The sequence below is a fragment of the Melanotaenia boesemani genome, chromosome 12, assembly GCF_017639745.1.
Source record: "Melanotaenia boesemani isolate fMelBoe1 chromosome 12, fMelBoe1.pri, whole genome shotgun sequence".
NCBI classification, from domain to species: domain Eukaryota; kingdom Metazoa; phylum Chordata; class Actinopteri; order Atheriniformes; family Melanotaeniidae; genus Melanotaenia; species Melanotaenia boesemani.
This window is the reverse complement of record NC_055693.1, coordinates 10,546,928-10,566,052: the sequence shown is the minus strand read 5'-3', so window position 1 is coordinate 10,566,052 and position 19,125 is coordinate 10,546,928. Positions and strand designations below refer to the sequence as shown.

General features: G+C 37.9%; 1 protein-coding gene across 1 annotated transcript in view; it reads right to left on the bottom strand.

Moving 5' to 3' along the window:
* Positions 1-19,125, bottom strand: part of cerkl (ceramide kinase-like) — a 36,843-nt gene that overhangs the window by 10,991 nt on the left and 6,727 nt on the right. Inside the window, exons 3-7 of the mRNA XM_042001665.1 lie at positions 14,347-14,577; positions 4,090-4,221; positions 3,443-3,506; positions 611-741; positions 446-520 (exon numbers count right to left, since the gene is read on the bottom strand). Coding sequence (XP_041857599.1) covers positions 446-520; positions 611-741; positions 3,443-3,506; positions 4,090-4,221; positions 14,347-14,577 — 633 coding nt within the window. The remainder of the gene's footprint in view (positions 1-445; positions 521-610; positions 742-3,442; positions 3,507-4,089; positions 4,222-14,346; positions 14,578-19,125) is intronic.

The following is a 19,125-nucleotide window of genomic DNA, read 5'->3' as shown; positions in this document are numbered from 1 at the left end:
GCATCCCCTTTTGCTATTAAAAACCTGTGCATGCATACATTGATAATACATTGGGGACATGTATTCTCCAAAGACATATAAACAGGATTGCTGGGAAAAAAAGAAAAAAAAAACATAACAAACTTTAGAACACAAAAGTGCTCCTCCTACTGAAAAACATCCACTCTACAAGCCTAGAGTATTTAAACTCAGACAATTTTTAATAGATTTTTATGTTTTTATATAAATTACAAAAGGCCTGGCCCAGGGTATCTTAAAATCCAAGTATAGAGACTTACTAGGAGCAGGTAGAAACAATATGATCAATATGCTAATTAAATGCTCACATTTATTTATAATAATTCTGTGTAGATACAGAAGGTGAAGATGTAAGTTTAGAAGAGGCTAAACCCCTCACAACCAATGGCACTAGCAGGATTTAATTAAAGAAACAAATAGTCTGTACCTAGGACAATGTGAAGGGCTGCAGTAACAGGATCTCTAACTCCATGAACTGAACAGGAAACCACATCTGTAGAACCTGCAAAAATAATATGTATGTGTTAAAAGCATATCACATAATGCCCAGATGCCTTCACGCTGTGGATCCATAAAACGCTTTCTCTCTTACCAGCAGGTATGATTCCAAGTGGAAGCACTGGTTTCACTGGGTTTTCTGGAGTATCTGCATCCAGCTGAGCTCTGAGGACCAGAGCATGACACATCTCTGCCACCGATCCATCCCCACCAACACACACCACCCTGATGGACGGGTGGAAACACACCAGTGTCAGACAAGTGGAAAGGCAGGCAGGTGGAGAGAAACAAAGCAAAAATCCTCTAAACTTTTATGGTGCACGTGTAGCTATTCTCCTAATCTTAAACCTCAAAAAGAATAAATAAGAATTTCTTACCTCATAAAAAATGTAGTACAAACCCTGAATAATATTTTTGACCATTTAAGTATATATGTTGTGTGTAAATGTGTGTATTGTGTGTAATCTGAAGGGAAATCGTTTCGAAGGGAATCAAGGTCATGGGAGCACCATCTAACAAACTTTATGTCTTCAGACAAATCCGTTTTAGAAAATAAATCTAGCAATATTTAAAAAATAAGTTTTTCAATGTGTTTTCCTTTTTCATTAGAGTTTTAATCAATCTCATATCTCTCAAACTTGCTTGGATAGAAACAGCCCCCAACATTTTTTATTCCGTTTCCTTCCATCTCGTATTGCACAAACAAAAAGGACCCTCAGATGGGCAGATAGATAATAATCCTTTAGGCACAGGACTACAAGTCTTCCTGTATTTTTCATCAACTTAAGAGTCTGAAATCTTGTTTTTGGCTTTCATCTCATATATACCATGATATTAATTTCCATTCTTTTAATTTTTACCTCCGCCAAGGCGGAGGTTATGTATTTGATGGCACTGGTTTGTTTGTCTGTCACCAGCATAACACAAACTGTGGAACAAGTAATTAGATTTTGGGGGTGATCCAGATCACCGCCTGGATCCAGAACTTTTTATTAAAAAGGATTCTTTACTATCGGGAGAATAATTTTGCACACTTCTAACTCGAAAATAATGCCACATTCACTGGCAAAAAACAGAAAACCAGAAAGGCTTGGCAGAGGTCTGAGCTCTCTGAGTGTTTCTAGTTTTTCTTTATTCAGTCATAAAAATCTACCAATTTTCTTTTAAGAGATAATCACTACTAGGTATTCCATATGGAGCACATCCCAGTTTTGTTGGATATAAAATTTTAATATTTGTTGCTTGGAAATATTTACTTTACAACCTGAAACTGAGCTATGTCACAAGCAAATAACATTTATTTTTTCTTGCCATGCCATTCTTATACCTGTAATGGCTTAATTCTGTTTGATCCCCAGATTCAGAGCTTCGGTGGGTAAATAATAAAGGGGTGATCGAGCAACTTTGTCTGATTCCCCGTCCTAAGGTAAATGAGTGTGATATGGCTCTATTGACTTTAGTCATATACTGATGTAAAAGTTGAAAAAAAGGGCTTGTGAAACCTACATTCCTCAAGCATTCTGTACAAGAATTTCCAGAAAATCTTTACTTTCACTGTGAAAATGCATTAGATGACTTTACTTTAGGAAATATACAAAAAGACATGAAACATTTTAGAGTTATACTTATGCTCCACATGTTGAGTCTGAGGCTTTCGTCTAAAAAAGTTTGAGATCAAAGATCATAAAAGTTAATAGCTTTTGCTGTGTACATATACACAACAATAGCAATAGATGTGCACTTCTCAAATAAAAAGGTTGATTCTGAAGACAGCTTTGGAGCAGCTTTTAAATCATGTATTATTTACTTTAAAAATAATCTCACTATTATCTGCTGCTCATGTTGTGTTTATTATTATGGATTCAGGTTTTATTAGATGTTGTAGAAGATGAGGGGAGTTTTTGTTTGTATTATTAAACCAAAGCGATAAGCTTCATTTTCAGAGTTTGAGTTTGCAGTAAACTGGATACGAGTAGGACCCCCCCTCTCTCCTTGTGCATGGGATTACCTGGAGCTCTGGTCGCCACGGTGACAGCCAGCCTAATTGGCAAATGTAGGTTTCAACCAAATCCTCACCAGTGTAGCTTCACATACACACATATGCACATACACACACGCACACACACCCCCCCACACAAACACACGCCAAAACATTCAGCAGCTAGCTTAGCAACGCGGAGCTAATCTTCTCTAAGCACATAAAGCTTTATGAGAGCTGAGCACAAAAGCTGCTTACACACACACACACACACACACACACACACACACACACACACACACGCACACACACACAAACTCTCATCACAGATAGTGTGATGAGAGTTTGATCAATGCTTTAGTTAAGTTTTTTTCTTCAACAGCACAACAACTTTTGTACAAGTCTTTAATATTGCTGTTATTGTCACCTGATGGTGTTTCCTCAAATCTGTGCAGATGTGCGTGTATGTCTGAATGTGTGTGTGTGAGATCAGTCTGGGTCAGTGTGTTTTGGTGTCAGCCTCTTACAGGAAACTGTTGTTTGATTACATGGCTGACTGTGATCAGTTTTAACTTCAACCTTCAATGTGCTAACTTTAACCTTCAACTGAGTTTACCTTTGAGCTAAATTACCTTGAACACATCCCACTGTAACAAGATTTTGTTCAGTCACGCAATCGTGTCCAATTTATTTTAATTTCCTATTTTTGTTCATGATTTCAATCTGTCATCCTCCTGAAACATTTTATCTTCATCTAGTAATATCAACAAAATACTAAATAACCTGTCTAGATTCTCCAAGACACAATTTATATCAAAGAATGACCTCAGCATATTAGAACAGTGAACATGTTTAGCTATATCTTCAACTTTTTTCTGTAAGAACAGCACACTTTCCAAAATGTTTTTGCTTAAAAACAAGACATAATATATGACAGAAACAACTAACCCATCAAATTCATCCAGTTTGCATTCCTTCATCACTGAGAGAGCATGACCCTTCCTTTCGGTTACTGGAGAGACAGACAGTCAGACAGACATACAGACAGACAGGAGGACAGGTAAAACAGAGAGAGAGGGAAAAGGGAGATGTAAGCAGATGGAGAGACATCGAGATGGACAGAGATAAAGTGTTCATGCTTGTGTGTGGTCAGATGTACACAAGTGTGTGTTCGATAGCTGCCAAAAAAAGTGGGACAACGGATATCGCACCATCTGCTGAGAGGAGGAAGAGGAGGAGTAGCCATGTGAAAAAAGAAGAGGGGAGAAAACAACAGAAGAGCGAGGAGAGGAGGAAACAGGGAAGGAGAGGAGAAGAGAGGAAGCTGCCTCCCTCTGTCACAACAGATGGGCTAAGCCCCGCCCCTTGTATCAGGTTACCTAGCAACTAGAAACTGCCATTAGCTCTGACCTTTGCACTTCCATGTGCACACACAAACGCAAAGATTTTATATTGTCCTCTCTGATGCCCATAAAAAAATCTATGCAACAATTTTATTATTGTTAAACAGAGTTTTATTACATTAAGGTGACAAAAACTAATAACTAAACCTGTATGTCCATATTTGCTGTAAGTAAGTAAACAGACAGACTGACCTGTGATGTCAGTGCGGATGTCAGCCATCTTGAAAAGTGGAGCCACATGTTCTCTGTAGATGTGCACGGCCTCTTTTTTGTGGCTGCTGGGGTTGATGAACACCTTTAGATACCTGGGACGACTGCTGAACCCTGCGGACACAAACACATTCATCATGAAAGAATACGAAGATTTTCTTTCAGTTGTCAACATTGGATTGTCTGACTTCAGCGATGCTGGCAACACAGCTCTCAGGGGAAACAGCAGTGTCCAGTTCATAGGAAGCAGTCAGTGACCATGTTCAGTCCTTGGACTGACTTCTGAAAGCAAATCAACAGGAAAAGAATTGGAGTGTGAAGACAAAGACAAGGCAGGTGTGGTGATTAGTGATCTAGAACCCACTAAGAAAAACCTACTGTAAGATGTGAATCTGGTTCATTAGATGCAGTATGTTCATAATATCCTTTGCATCTTTAACATTGGTTGCTACAGAGGGTGTGTGGTTTAATAGTATCAGCTCCAAAATGCACCCACACAGACCCCCTAAACAGCTCATCATTAGGCAGATTTAGAGACCGCATTATGAATCCCCATAGACTCTCCCAGATCAATACACACACACCAGCTCCATTATCCAGCTCATGACTATAATCTGCTCCCAAAAGGCTGTGACCTCGCCCTGTTAATGACCCCACATGCAAACACAAAGTGCACCTCCTACTATCACTCCACCCTATGGTTCTGACCAGGTTCTCTAGAGATCCTGCAAAGAGCCACCCGACACCTCCAACACACTTCCCTCCAGTGGACCCCCACCACTCCACCCCACTGTCACCCCAAAAACACAGCTCTACCCACCTGCTGCAATTACTGAGCGGCAACCTTAATATACACTGATTTACAAATGTCACAACCCTGGAAATGGTAAGATAAAAATTGTTCACTATCCCTTTACCCAAAAAGTGTAATATGCTCTCAATTCAAAATCTAAAGACACAAAACAGTTTGAATTATGAGAGTTTCTATAGATAGTTAATGAAAGATGTCAAATAAGAGCACTGGGATAATCTATTATTAAAAGTGTTCATGAACGCATACGCATCAGGCTCAAACCAAAAAACATCTAGAAATTTTATAGGGTTCTGCAACAAATTAAAGGTAACTCAGTCCTTGTAAAACAGACAAGGGAAAAGAAAGGAAACTTAGTTCTAACTGAAGACGTTTGGGAACACCTATGTGAGATACAATGGAAAATTCAACACTATGGAGAGTTTTACTGGAAAAACCTTATTAGATGTTTCATCACTCTGCTCAGAATTATTTTTAGGCAGGAGGTATATAAAGCTTAAAACATTCCATTTGAGTTTATATCTTAATTCTTAGAAACTCTCCTAGCATTAAATTTCACCTCTAATGATAAATATTTGTTTCAGACCCTAAGTGCTGCTTGTATGAAAACCAGAACAAGGAAATGGTTAAAACCAGAAAAACCTACGGTGGATGAGTGACATAATTTATTAAATATTTAAGATGTAAACCATAACCTTGGCTATAAGAGGATGTGTTTCTAAAAAGATGGGAAAGATGGATTATATATGCTAACTCGGTTCAACAATCCTTTATTTAATGCTAAGTTTCAAGCCCCTACTTGCTTCTTATTTATTTATTTGTTTGTTTGTTTATATTACTTCATGACCCTTTTGGTGTACTTTTTCTTTAAAATCATAAAGATACACTCCAGTGTTGATGTTCAAAGGAGTTTAGTTCTTTCTTTATATTTTGTAGGTTCCAACACTTACATGATAGTGGTCATTTAGCTCTGTGTTATTTACACATTGCAAATACACTGTTGTGTGAATTTTGCAGATTACAACTAACATGCTGATGAATGAGAATGATGTAAGGCTATGTTAATGAACATGTGAACCATGGAAATCATAATAAAAAGAAAAGAGGCGTGACAGACAAAAAAAGGATTAGTTAGATGAAAAGATATTTGCATTTGCTCTTTGTTTAAGGACCCATAATAGCAGTCACAGTATGAAGGCGCACTAAGACTAAACAGTTCCAGCATCTACAGAACCCGAGGCAGTAAGTATCTTATTTGTTTTCAATTCATCTGAAGATGAAGTAGATATAAGCAGCAGTTTCATTTCCTTAAGTTCATTAAGTAAAAGTGACTGTTTTGGACACTTAATGATGCTATAATGGTATTATGGTAATTCTATTTCTAAGTGAATTTATGGAGTGAAATTTGTAATTGACATCAAACAGTTAGAAAACTGCAAACATCAGGACAAAACTGATCAAAATTACTCTTATTGCTGTTAGTTTAAGAATGTAGAAGAGTAAAATATAAAGCATTATTTTCAACATTTAAAGTCAGATAGGAAAATGATCTTTGTTTCTATTAAATTTAGACTGCAAATATGAAGATAATAACTATGTTATAGTTTGAGGACCTCAAAAGATTTGACCTGAAATTTTCTGACAATGTCTCAGACCTTTGTTTACCTGTTGTTCACATTTACGGTTAGCAGAGGTGATGTTCATTTCTAAGCTTTATAAGTATTTCCTTGATCCTGTTTTGACCACAGGAACTTTTTTCAAGGACAGGGAACCTTAGGACAGTGCTAGTTTCTAACCAACTCTGTTCCCACTACACAAGCCTCTCCAACAAAGCACTAAGAAGATCATTTCCATATTTTCCTATAAATGTACACAGTGTTTGAACCATGTACTGTATATCAACCTCACTTTTACCTTTTTAAAGAAAAAACAAGTACTGACAGTCCGACATGACGCAAATGGATCCCTTCTCTCTCTAACACAGTCTCACAGGGGATGATGTCATTGGTTTGTTGATATGTTTCTCAGAAGAAAGGCAAGCACACACATAGATGTGAAGAGGTCAAGTATCCATCAGGTCATTTCCCCAGTTTCAATCAGTGGCAGGTTGCCACAGAGCTGCTGAAACGTTACCATGGTAAACAATCCTGGCATCAGCAAGAAGGAGTGTTGAGTTTCCGACGGAGGACTTTAGTCTGGGTTGCTGAATGTTGTTGACAAAAACTGGGAGTCCATCTGAGGTCAGTGGTAACGTTTGAAGTGTTTTAAACATTTACTAATTTGATCCAGCATGACAAAAAGTTAACTAGCAATTACTTTGAAATTCAATGAAAAACTAAACATTTTTTTAAGTTTATATTGAGATATGAAAACTATATATATATATATATGTATACTTATATATAATGCATTTGAGCAGGGGTGGCCAATGTCGGTCCTCGAGATCCACAATCCTGCAGTTTTTCCATATTTCCCTGCTCCAGCGCACCTGACTCAAATTAAATGGATCCAACAGCCTATAAGGATCGGCACAATGACTCATTAGTTTAAGTCAGGTGTGTTTGAGCACGGAAATTTGGAAAACCTGAAAGGATTGTGGCTCTCGAGGACCGATGTTGGCCACCCCTGCATTTGAGCCTTACAGTGTTAAGGGTTTATACATAAAAACTATAATCAGGAGTGTTTCATGTAATTTGTCTACTGTACAGTGTAATCAATCAAACTCATCAAACTTTATTTATATAGCACCTTTCATGCACATGGCAACACAAAGTGCTGTGCACGATAAAAACAAATCATGCATATTCAATACATGATTTAAAAGCCTTCACATCAAAATTATAAGAAAATGTTTTTTTAAAAAAAGGCACACGTCACAATTGTACACACAGTCGCACACAAACTCACACACATACAAACCAAGCTTCATGCATACTCGCCCCGCCCACCCAGACCCTATTTTGTACAAAGATGAACTCCCATCACTAATAACTGTCTGAACTTATAATCATAAAAGTAGTAATAAAATGCAAACATCTGGCTCGACACTGCTGTGAGGAAACAATATCTTGGGGATCCAGTCACACCGGAAGCTGGCCCACCCATGACCACAGAGGGCGCCACCACAGGAACCCCCAATTTGTAGCAAAGAAAAGACGGTAAAATGAACTAATTCAGTGAGACAAATAATCTGCAATGAATGTCATGCCAGTCTGCAAAAGATCTGTTGTATTAGTTCAGTTAAAGGTCCCATATTATACACTTTATTCCCAATCTGAGACCATTCATTAATATCTAAATGAAATATTTCCGCCATGGTATGGACAAATCGACCCTCAGTTTGAGTGCAGCGGCTTCTCTTCACCTCCCTCTTTTTAGCAGCTTCAGAAATGTGCCGTTTATGGTGGGCGGAACCCTGGTGGAGCAGCTCAGCTGTTGGCTCCGCCCATCGCATCGCCCGTCATGAGGTGATTGACAGGTTAGGCCTTAGCGGTTACTAGACGCTGATTACAGCGTAGTGAAGGATAAACAAACGCCGGAACACCGGAACCCATTCCTGAAGAAGTTCGAGCAAGAAGACTAACAGGACGTTAGTGAAAGGTTAGTGTGACTTTTACTCGTCCAGCCAGTAAAATTTCAGCCATTCCATTAGTCCCTGTCTTGAATTTTTTCCCCCTTTTTTGTAACTATGTTCATGGATGATGCCCGTTCATGCCGCTCTCGTGAACAGCAGCGTTATGGCAACTGGTAGAGACGCTGTCGTTCTCCCTTACCAGTTTGAGCCAGAGTCGGACCCAGAAGGAGAGATATCTGAGGAGGGTCAAACTCTGCGGCTGCAGCAGGGAGTTTCTGCATGGTTAGTTGTAAATATTGTCTCTAAATATGTTGTCAAGTTTTTTTCATATTTGGTACAATGTAGCTAACGGCAGCTTTTTACTGTCACAAACACATACTGTGTCACTTTCTGAAAGTTTTTCAATATATTGTGGATAGGTGCACCTGTGGAAACTGTGAAACCATGCCAACAGAAGCTGAATGTGTTTGTTGCTTGGAGATCCCACAGGTAAGAACGCCAATACTAATATGAGAGCTAACTCGAGCCGGTAGGCGGGTCCATCGCTCTGTGGGGAGTGGTTATTGTCCCTTATGACGTCATAACGTACACGCTTTCAAACAAGCTCATTTCAGCGCTTACTTCCCTAGAGGTGGAGCAGGGGGGAGAGAGAGCGCCTGAAAGAGTTTCACACTTACGGGTCTCCTACACATGCGGGGGGACCAGTATGACTGTTCCAAAACCATTAAAAAGTGAATTTTGCATAATATGGGACCTTTAAGACAAAAGTTGTAGGCTGACTAATAAATGCCTGACAGGTGCTAGTGGATGAGTAGGAGTAAAAACAAAAATTTTGAAGTGATCCCAAGATCGCAAATATAAGTGACCAAAATGAGTTTGCGCCATAGGGTGGCCCAGCTCACAGTAGAGTTGCTGCTTCTCTGCATTGAGAGGAGCCAGATTAGGAGGAATCGCATGCAATGATGTAACTGTGTATATTTCTGGTATGCAAATAAATACACTAGCTAATGTTTTTTTCCCCTCCTCCATGAATAACTTTAACTAAAACAAAGGCAGTCTCCAAATATTTGACCACTGTTCAGCTGTCACAGCATTTTGCTGTAAATAACAAAGCAAGTTTCCTTACAAGCTAATAAAGTTTTCCCACTGAATATGAATATGAAAGAGACAAAGGATGGCAGGCAGTCTGTTCATCAAGACACTACAGAGGCACTTGGGTTTACAAACAGACCAGTTAATATATAACGCAAAGCTGTACACAGACACACATAGAAAGGGTCATAAAGTGGTTTATGGAGACATCCCCTGACTAATCTCTCCTTACTGTAAGAGACAGACTGAAGGACAAAAAGAGGACAATCTTTGCTGCACATGGATTTTGAGTTCTAAGTGCTGCTATAAAATAAAAGATTATGAATTAGGATGCATTTTGACATCAAATTACTGAAAGTTACCACATATCTAATGGTATTAATTTTAAGTACATTCAGTGAAATTAGTGGCATATGGATACTACCACAAACCCAGACATGTAGATATGCAAAACACCTTTGAAATGAGAAAAGACAAGCCAGCTGATGTGGAAGGAGTATCAATGGCACCTGCTGGCTTTGCTGAGCACAGTTTGGTGGCCCTGAGAGTTTCAGAGCCGCCAACTTGTCAGTCTGTCGAGCTATTAAACAACTGCAGTCAGTCTATCTCGCTGTCTGACCCCATGCATTCAAAGATTTTCTAAACAGCATAAATGCTCTCCTTTTGTGACCCTGACTGCCATTCACTTTCTGCACAGCACTCTGCAGCTGCTTTGCACAGCAAACACCAAAGAATGACGCCCTGAGTACAGGAAGTGGCCACTTTCTGCTTACCATTGTGCAAATGAATTTTCAAACCTCAACATTAAGAAGTGGTTGTAGTGTCAGCTACGGCTAGACTGCCCGCTTCGCGACGCCACAGTTCCCACAACAATACGCTTTTCACACTGACCTCTGGCTGGAAAATAGGCTTAATGTCCGCACAGCAGCGGAGCAACTGACTTTGTTTACCTTTCACACATACACACACATACGTGCAGACTTCTCTGCCGTGGTGTGTAAAGTCACAAAGGCCATCACAGTTTGATGTGCAGTGTGACCACTTGAGCTGACACACGACCTGTGAGCCATTCACATGTGAGTTTGAGGCCAAAGACACCCTCCTGAAGAAGTTGTGACTTTGCTGCAGAGCCTCATGGGTAATCTGATTTGATGGACTGACAGATGCACAGGCAGACAGGTGACCAGCGATAACATGTCAGACTGATGTCATGGTAAGAGAGCGACGGTAGCCTGAATGTTAACTTTGACCTCCTTATTTAGCAAAACTTGTAATGTCTCTGTTGAGGTCGATGTAGCTGGACGAACAGAGAGGAGCTAAAATGTAAAGTGAGCTTTCGTGAGTTAAATCCATACACACAGGACTCCAACATTTCTATTGTGTGTTAACTGTCAGCCAGGCTCTGCCCACTACAGTGCACCTGGAAACCAGTGCCTGGGAACGTCAGTCTGTAGTAACATCCAGGACTTCATTAAAAAGGTCCTGGCAGCAGGTGGTTGCTAGTTAGCTGACCTAATAACAAAGAAAGTTTAGCCAAACATGGACTATAACTGGTTCTGAAAATGATATTAACAAAGGGTAAGTATTGCTACTTAAACTCAGTCACAGACCAACCAAACATAGTCCAAATATGCATTTTCTTTCAGCTTTTGAACCATGTCTGGACTTCATACTTGCTTTAACCTTTGTCAAGGCCAGCATATGACACTTGGCCCATATAACAGTTGCTGTTTCTTTACCTGATCCATATATGTCAAAAGTAAGCAAGGTTATGGAATCACCACACACTAGGAGAATTCTAATTTCAGTATTTTGTAAATACCCCAAAAAGCTGGATGAAACTTTGTGTGTGTTTTTATCAGATCAAGCAGAGGAAAAAATTATTAAATGTAATTGCAATAGTAAACCACATGTGCATGTGCCTAAATTTGCAGATGAATCTATAATTAAAAGAGAGTGCTTGCAGAGCTCACAAAAGAGCAAGAAAAAGATGAAAATGATTACAAAAGTCTTTAAGAAGTTAATTCAACCTGGAGCGTGGCAAAAGATGTTGACCGTCCCCATTCTCCTGTTAACTAAACTTTGGGGCAAACACGAAACAAATGGGAAGTTTGTAAAATAGAAACATACAAGAAGATCTCAAGGCATCAGGACCAAAAACCTAAAGCAGTATCCCTGAAAACAGAAAAATGCACAATGACAGATATGAAAAACAAATAGAAACAGAAGTCAGTTTGCTTTGGGCAATGAGTTAAAGACAGAAATTTTGTTTGGAGCGTTTAAAAAAAACAGAAACAGAAAATCACTGCTAGAAAACCTGTCAGATTTTTTTCTAACAGCTTTTGAAGCTTTAAGATTAAAATAAAACATTTCAGTTCAATATTTCTACACTGCAGTGTTGAGGTGAGGTAAACTATAAAACTGGATGACAGCTTTACCTCTGCATTAAATATAAATTAATCTTACTTTTCCAACAATAACGATATGACTTCAGATTTATGTAACATATTAATCTGTATTCTCTTTCTTTCTTCTGTTCAATACCACTTTAAGCTCTTGTTATAAGTGTGGTATAAGCCATTTTTATTTACCTAAATATTTGATGGATACACACACATGTTCACATAGTCAGTATCTTAGCTAATCTCTTTTGCAGACGACATGATTCAGCTGCTGACAGCATGTTAGTAAGTACTGCTGAGCGTGTGTATATACGTGTGTGTGTGTGTAATCTGAATGTCTTTGTTCCTGTGGATTAGCAGATTAACTCTCTTGTCTGATGTAACTGTGACTCACTTCATTAAACTCAGTGATAGTCTGATAGTAAACTTTGAAATTTTATCTGAGCAGCTATCATAGTTTGTAGTTAAGAATAGGTTAACCCTGGGGTGTGTGAAGATGCAAGTGAAAGTCATCTATAGAGCTACAGTATGGAAAGATTGTGTTTTCATGTATATCTCAGCTTGCCTCTTAGAACAGCTACGGTGCTGACTCACCTTCTACAAAGAGCAGTGCTTGAAAATACTCAAAGAGCTTTCAGCCAACTAGCATTTAATATAAAACAATGCAGTATGGCAAGCTGACCACCAGCAACCTTTTGCATACCTCTCACTGGTTTAGGGTCCAAGAATAAATGAAAAATGTCGGCCATTTTATTGGACAGGATTTAGACAAGATAAAAAGCTATTTAATTTCGTGATGTAAGGGACATGAATAACAGCATTTGCAGATACATTTCACTAAAAATCACAAAAGACTAACTCACAGTTGAATAAAAAGACTAGACAACAGAATTTATTCTCTGGAGACAATGAGTCTCTGGACAAAATTGAATAAAAATCTATAAATAAAGGAGAGATACTGCATTTCTATTTACAACAAAGTGGCATGCCAACCGACCAGCACTGCATCCTCGAAATACTACTCAATCTTAAGTACCTAATTGTACTTTCATAGGTACAAAGGCTTGTCACTGGGGTGGATCCCTCAAAGCTGCTGCCATTGTAACCTCAACAATGCAGTTAATTCCTTACTGGCCTTCATAAGGTACAAACTGCATTGTTGAGGGTACAACAGCAGTATCTTCAAGAGTACCAACCCAGTGACAATCTTTTTTACCCCTAAAGGTACAGTTAGGTACTTTGTTTATTAAGAGTGCAAGTGCATTGGGTCTGTGTTCCTGCTACCCTGGCGCAGGACTTTGTGAACATGAGCAAAGACTTTAACCAGTATCAACTTTTTTAATCTGGATATGATGAAATAAAAGAAGAGGGAATTATTTTACTTTTTTTTTCACATGTATTAACTTGTATTCGGGTTACATCATACTACAAACTATCAATAGTAATCAATACAGTGTCTGCTATGCATTGTAACTAAAGATTGACTGACTGTATACAGTCAGTAACATCACATTCAGAAGTTTTAAAATGATGATACTAATGCTAAATTATGAATAATTTTAGAACTGGTGAATGTGATTTAAGAAGTCTTTTAATTTAATTAAATCTTGTTCAGGCTTTGGTTTCATGGTACACGATCCTGCACACCTTCAGGCATTTAAGTACATAGTGTAAGCAGGTTTTATGTCCAAAATGTGGTTTTGTAAAATGTTGTGGTGTTTTTGGTTTTGCTTTTGTGTTTCGTTCAGTTTTGAATGTCAGGGTACACGTCATCATTCCTTATCAAATAAATATAACAAACATAGTAAGTGTCTCAACAGTTAGCATATTGTGTCTAAGCCTCTTACTAAGTTCACTGCTACTGGTTTGACTGTAAACAGTCTTTAGAACAATTTCTTTCTCAATATTTTATGAAATATAACCTTTTAGTCATTTCTGTTTTTTTATTTCATCTTAGAAAATTGATGTTTAAATAGCAGCACAATCACCACAGACATGAAATATTTAAAGAGGTATTGCACCTTTCTCTATCCATCTGATGGGAACAGTGATTGTCCTTATAATAACAGCATTACTAAACAGTGTGTGTCTATAATCATCTTACCAAGTGACACTCACAGAAGCACTGAGTCATGTTTCCATTGTTCCATCTTATGTAACATAAACCGCCAATCTTACTATCAGCCAGGACTGTCTGACAAACTCTGTGTGGAGTTCAGTGCCTTTTAAATGAATACTTTCAAAGACCAGTGGAGGGTAATGGCAATCCCAGCTTCAAAACAGACAAAAACACATAAAACATCTGCTTTATTTATGCTGACGCTTAACACTGCACAATGATCTGAATGTGTGCATGTTACCTGAGAGGATCTCCTTCAGAGTGTTGAACCAGGTGTGTGTGTGTTCTGCAGAGGCGTTGTGCAGGTGCAGCGTGTCTTCCTCCAGCTTCCTCCCTCTCCTGCTACAGTAGAAAAGGGCCACACCGAGCACAGCGCCCCCCGACTGCTGGCCCGCCGCTCGCCGCCGCTTCACCCTCACTGCAAACACGTCCTGCAGATGCATTACACCTGGCTGCAGGACACTTGCTTCACCTGGAGAGACACACAAAGTTAACATCTGAGGAGAGATCAGCTAAAAACAGATAGGCAAGAATGCACCTTAGTGCTAACATTAATAAAGACTTAATAAATACACCATATAAAGACAATAATAAAGACAACATATTGTCAAGACTTCAACAGCCACATTAAGTTTAATAATATTACTGAGCAATATGTACTATATAGTTAAATTATCACAACTAATTATATATTTAAACTTTTTATTGGTGCCACTTGTAGGTTGGTAAAACATGAATGCTCAAACTGCAGCTGGTTACATAACATCATTTACAGTCTTCCTCACTAATCTATTGATCAGTGCAATGCTCAATGGCACCTGTCAATCATCATTGTAATCAGGATGGAATTGTGAAATCCTATTGGTCAACGTCAGAATAATCATCCGATCCTCTGAGGATAATATCAGCAGAGTTCAGATGGTACACTGAGTTGCATAACTCTCACACTCGCAACTTATCCATAACATGCGTGAGCCAAGATAGCACAATGTCACAGAGCCTGCTGGTCACCACATTGTCCAAATAGCCAACGGTACTAAAACAGAAGCGGAGATCCAAAAACAAGTTCTCAAAATTACAGATACAACTGCAAAAAAAGTTCCACTACCATTCGTTTTATGACAACATCTGAGTGAGACCAAGATTTTAGTCATTCTAAAATTTGCTCAACCTGTAAACTTCTGTTTGTGTGCAGGGCTGAAACCACAACTAAACTAGTTATTAAAAGAATTACCATCAAGCCTCATACTCATGACAATGACAACATATCGACTGCATCCAGGTTTTTTGGTAAAACATTTTTAACCTTTTTAGAATGATTAGAAATTGCTCAAACTACTGCTACCAGGCTTCTGACAAAATCCTCCAAGGTTTCTCATGTGACTCCAATCTTGATGCAACTGCACTGACTTCTGCTTTATTTCAGAGCACAATTCAAGATTCTTTTACTGACGTGGAGATCTCTTCACGGACAGGCACCAGCCTTTATCAGAGCGCTTTTGAAGCCATGTCTCCCTGGAAGATCCCAAAAGTCCTGTGACCAGGGCCTGCTGATGGTGCCCCATACAACGTGTAAAGTTTAAAGCTAAAGGAAACAGAGCTTTCTGTTCAGTGGCCCCCAGACTTTGGACCTCTCATCCTTTGGACTTGAGATCAGTGGACTCTGTGGTTAAGTCAGATAAAAAAAAACAACTTTTTAAATCTTTTCAATCTTTTTAAATCTGCTTTTTTAAAGTTTTTTGTTGCTTTTTACATTGTTGGCTCTTGTGAAGCACTTTGTCATTTTATATCTTGAGAGGTGCTATTTAAATAAAGTTTTACTTACTTTAAATAAATGTTTATTTAAAGACAACAGTTTGGCCTTTTCTTACAGGTTTCATACCTCTTGACAATTAAAAGAGGTAATCTCTCATTGGTCGGAAACAAAATGGAGACCATTTAACAGGAAGAATAACTACAATAACAGAAAATGGTTTAAACATCTGACTGATGATTTAAGGCCAAAATATAGCAATCTTTTTAACAGCAGACCAGTTCCTATAAGTATAAATTGACATCTAAAATAAAACCTTACATGATACATTTTAAAGGCTATCAAATACAGCTTGAGTGAAATCCTTAAATAGGAGTAGGACAAATAAATAAGAAATATAAAATAAGAAAATAAAATTAACAGTGTTGGATCAACGTGGGCATACAAGACTTCTAAAAAGGCTGAATATAATCTATGAAATTGAAATTTGTCATGATCAAAATTTGTTTTTAAAAGATGTACAGGCTTAAATAATAAATATTTTTTTAAATGCTCTATTGACCCCTGTTAAACATACATTCATACATATTATTCATTCATAGCAGTAAAACAGCCTGTACTGTTTTTTTTTTTTTTATATAACTTCCTTCTATTTTGAAGCTCAAACTAGCTTCAGGGCAGACAAATGCCACAACAGGCGGGCAAACATCTGCACAGGAAAGAAGTAACTCCTATGCGAGACATATTAATCCTCTTTAATCATCATCAGTAATATTTAAATCCAACTGATGCTTTTATTACAAATTATTCATCCTGATTTAAAGCATCAGAGGTTTTACAGACTGTACAGTTATGTAGAAAACACTGAACAGATGATGAAGCCCAAAACAAAATATAACCCATTTAATTAAACGCTGTTTATACTGTAACACATGCAATCTCATTGAAATGGTTCAAAGACCAGCTATACTAGGTTTCTACTACTAAGTTGTATATAAGATTTTGCTTTTATAGCACAATTTGTATTTTATGTTGTGTTATTTTATATTGCCCAACTATACATTGGTAACAAATGTAGTTAAAGTCTTATAAAAACACAACATAAATGTAAAGCGCTATGTTGGTCAGAGTTAAACACTCCTCAATGCTAGAAAACGAGACATTTAGGTCCTGCTTTGATTGTTTTAACCAACTAACGGTAATCAATAACATCAGCAGTAAAACACACAGGCAAGCATCTGCAACAGTGTAAAAGGCAAACATCTCAGGGCAGATGGATTTATCAGGAAACAGTTATAAATGATGATAGCCTAATAACCTCCCCCCTATGAAAGACCCTCCTGCAGCTATCAAACGCCAAATACTCCAAACCAGCAACACTTCTTCCCCCAGAGAGACCAGCTTCCATATGTCGAGGTCACAGCTATGTGTGGCAGTGCTCTGTTGCTTCCTTCTCCATGTTCTCTATGTATTCTGCTAATATTGTACATATTTCATGCTATTTCCTGGTGATAAATCAATACCTCTGGAGAGAAATCTAAACAGAAGAAGGGCTATGTCTTCAATTTAAATCACCCATACAGGCATGTTTAGTTGTAACGCTGCAGCTACAGGAGTGTTTGTTAGCTCTGAATACTACTCGTTAGTGAGTAAAAGTATTTTCAGTTAGGACTCTGACTCTGCCTCAGCAGTCATTGGATCTTTCTGTTTTTGCCCTCACATTTCTTTTTCCTTGTCCCTGAACACTTATTTTGGGTTTTTGTAGGAGAAAAGGTTTGTGCTCCAAAAATGTAAAAAAAATGGTTTCATTGTTTACATGTGCAATTTCTGCAAATCTGCATTTTGTCCTGTGTTTCTGTATTTTTGCCAAAATATCAATAGATATTCTGACAGGATAAAACCAAAAAAAATGGTAAAGTCAAGTCTTTTATCTTTTGGCCGACTCACAAAAGGCATAATTTTTACTGAGACATACTGTGTCCTTACACTGTGGGAATTATCGCTGAAACATAGTCAAACCACACAAGATACTAATTTAAAATGTTTTGAGACAAATTCTATTCTATTCTACATGCATTTTGCAGATGCTTTTCTCCAAAAAAACTTACATAAATTGTGAAAATATTGTTTTATGATATGTTTAGCAACTTACCATTGTCAATCCATCATCCAATCTGTATTAAGACAAACTAAAACAAGACAGAAATACATAATGATAAAAATAATAACACTGGTCACAAAAACAAGTTGGGATATTCATGAAATATTTATAAAAGACAAAAGAAGTAGTTAAAACCCAGTTTAGATGAGTAAAATAAGACAGAAACACTTCATGAAATTATAAATACACTCTTTTATAGAGATATATGTTTTAAGCCTGACGCCAGAGAGGATGTTAGAATTTCGTTCATACTGCCAGCTGGTTCCTCAGGAGACGAGCATGAAAACTAAAAGATCTTTCTCTTTTCTAGATTTTAGGAACAACAAGTAAACCAGAAGACCTTGAGCGAAGAGATCTGGTGGTATCGTAGGGAACCAGGAGATCTTTAATATAAGAGAGAGAAATGTCATTTAGGGCTTTATATGTGATGAGGAGGATTTTGAACTGTATTCTTAACGTAATTGGGAGCCATTGTAGGGAAGCCAAAACAGGTCTTATATAGTCTTACTTTATCTGAGCAAAGTTTCACTTGTATTTGCTAGCAGTGGAGGGGAGAGCAGGTAAGTTTGAATGCAGCACCTGTAAACAATAATCACATAGTGTACCTTTAAATTTCATACACTCTCCTTTTAGGTCTGGTCTGTTCTGGACAAACTCTTTGGCAGAATGTCGGCCATATTTGTATAATAAAAACATCTAGTGCAAAGAAAAGATTCGACAAAAGGTGTTGAAAGATGTGAGATAAATGCAGCATTAAGCAACCAAAACAAGGAAACAAAAAAGGCTAAATGAGCTCTGAGGTGCTGCAGACTAGGACTACTGCCACCATAGAGAATAATAAATACTAATCTCTTTATCTTTGTTTCTTTCTCTGCATTTATTTGCAATTAAAAATATCTGACTATGCAGATCTAAATTAAATATGTGGAAATACAAAAATCCAACAGAAATAAAGACAGATTTCCTTTTTATTTATTTATTTATTTTATCCACTTCAATAGAGATGATCTGTCCTGACAGGACCAACAGAGATGCTGCAAACACTTACACATACACACTCGGTTGGTTCCAGATGGAGGTAAGTTTCTCATCATGACCTCACAACC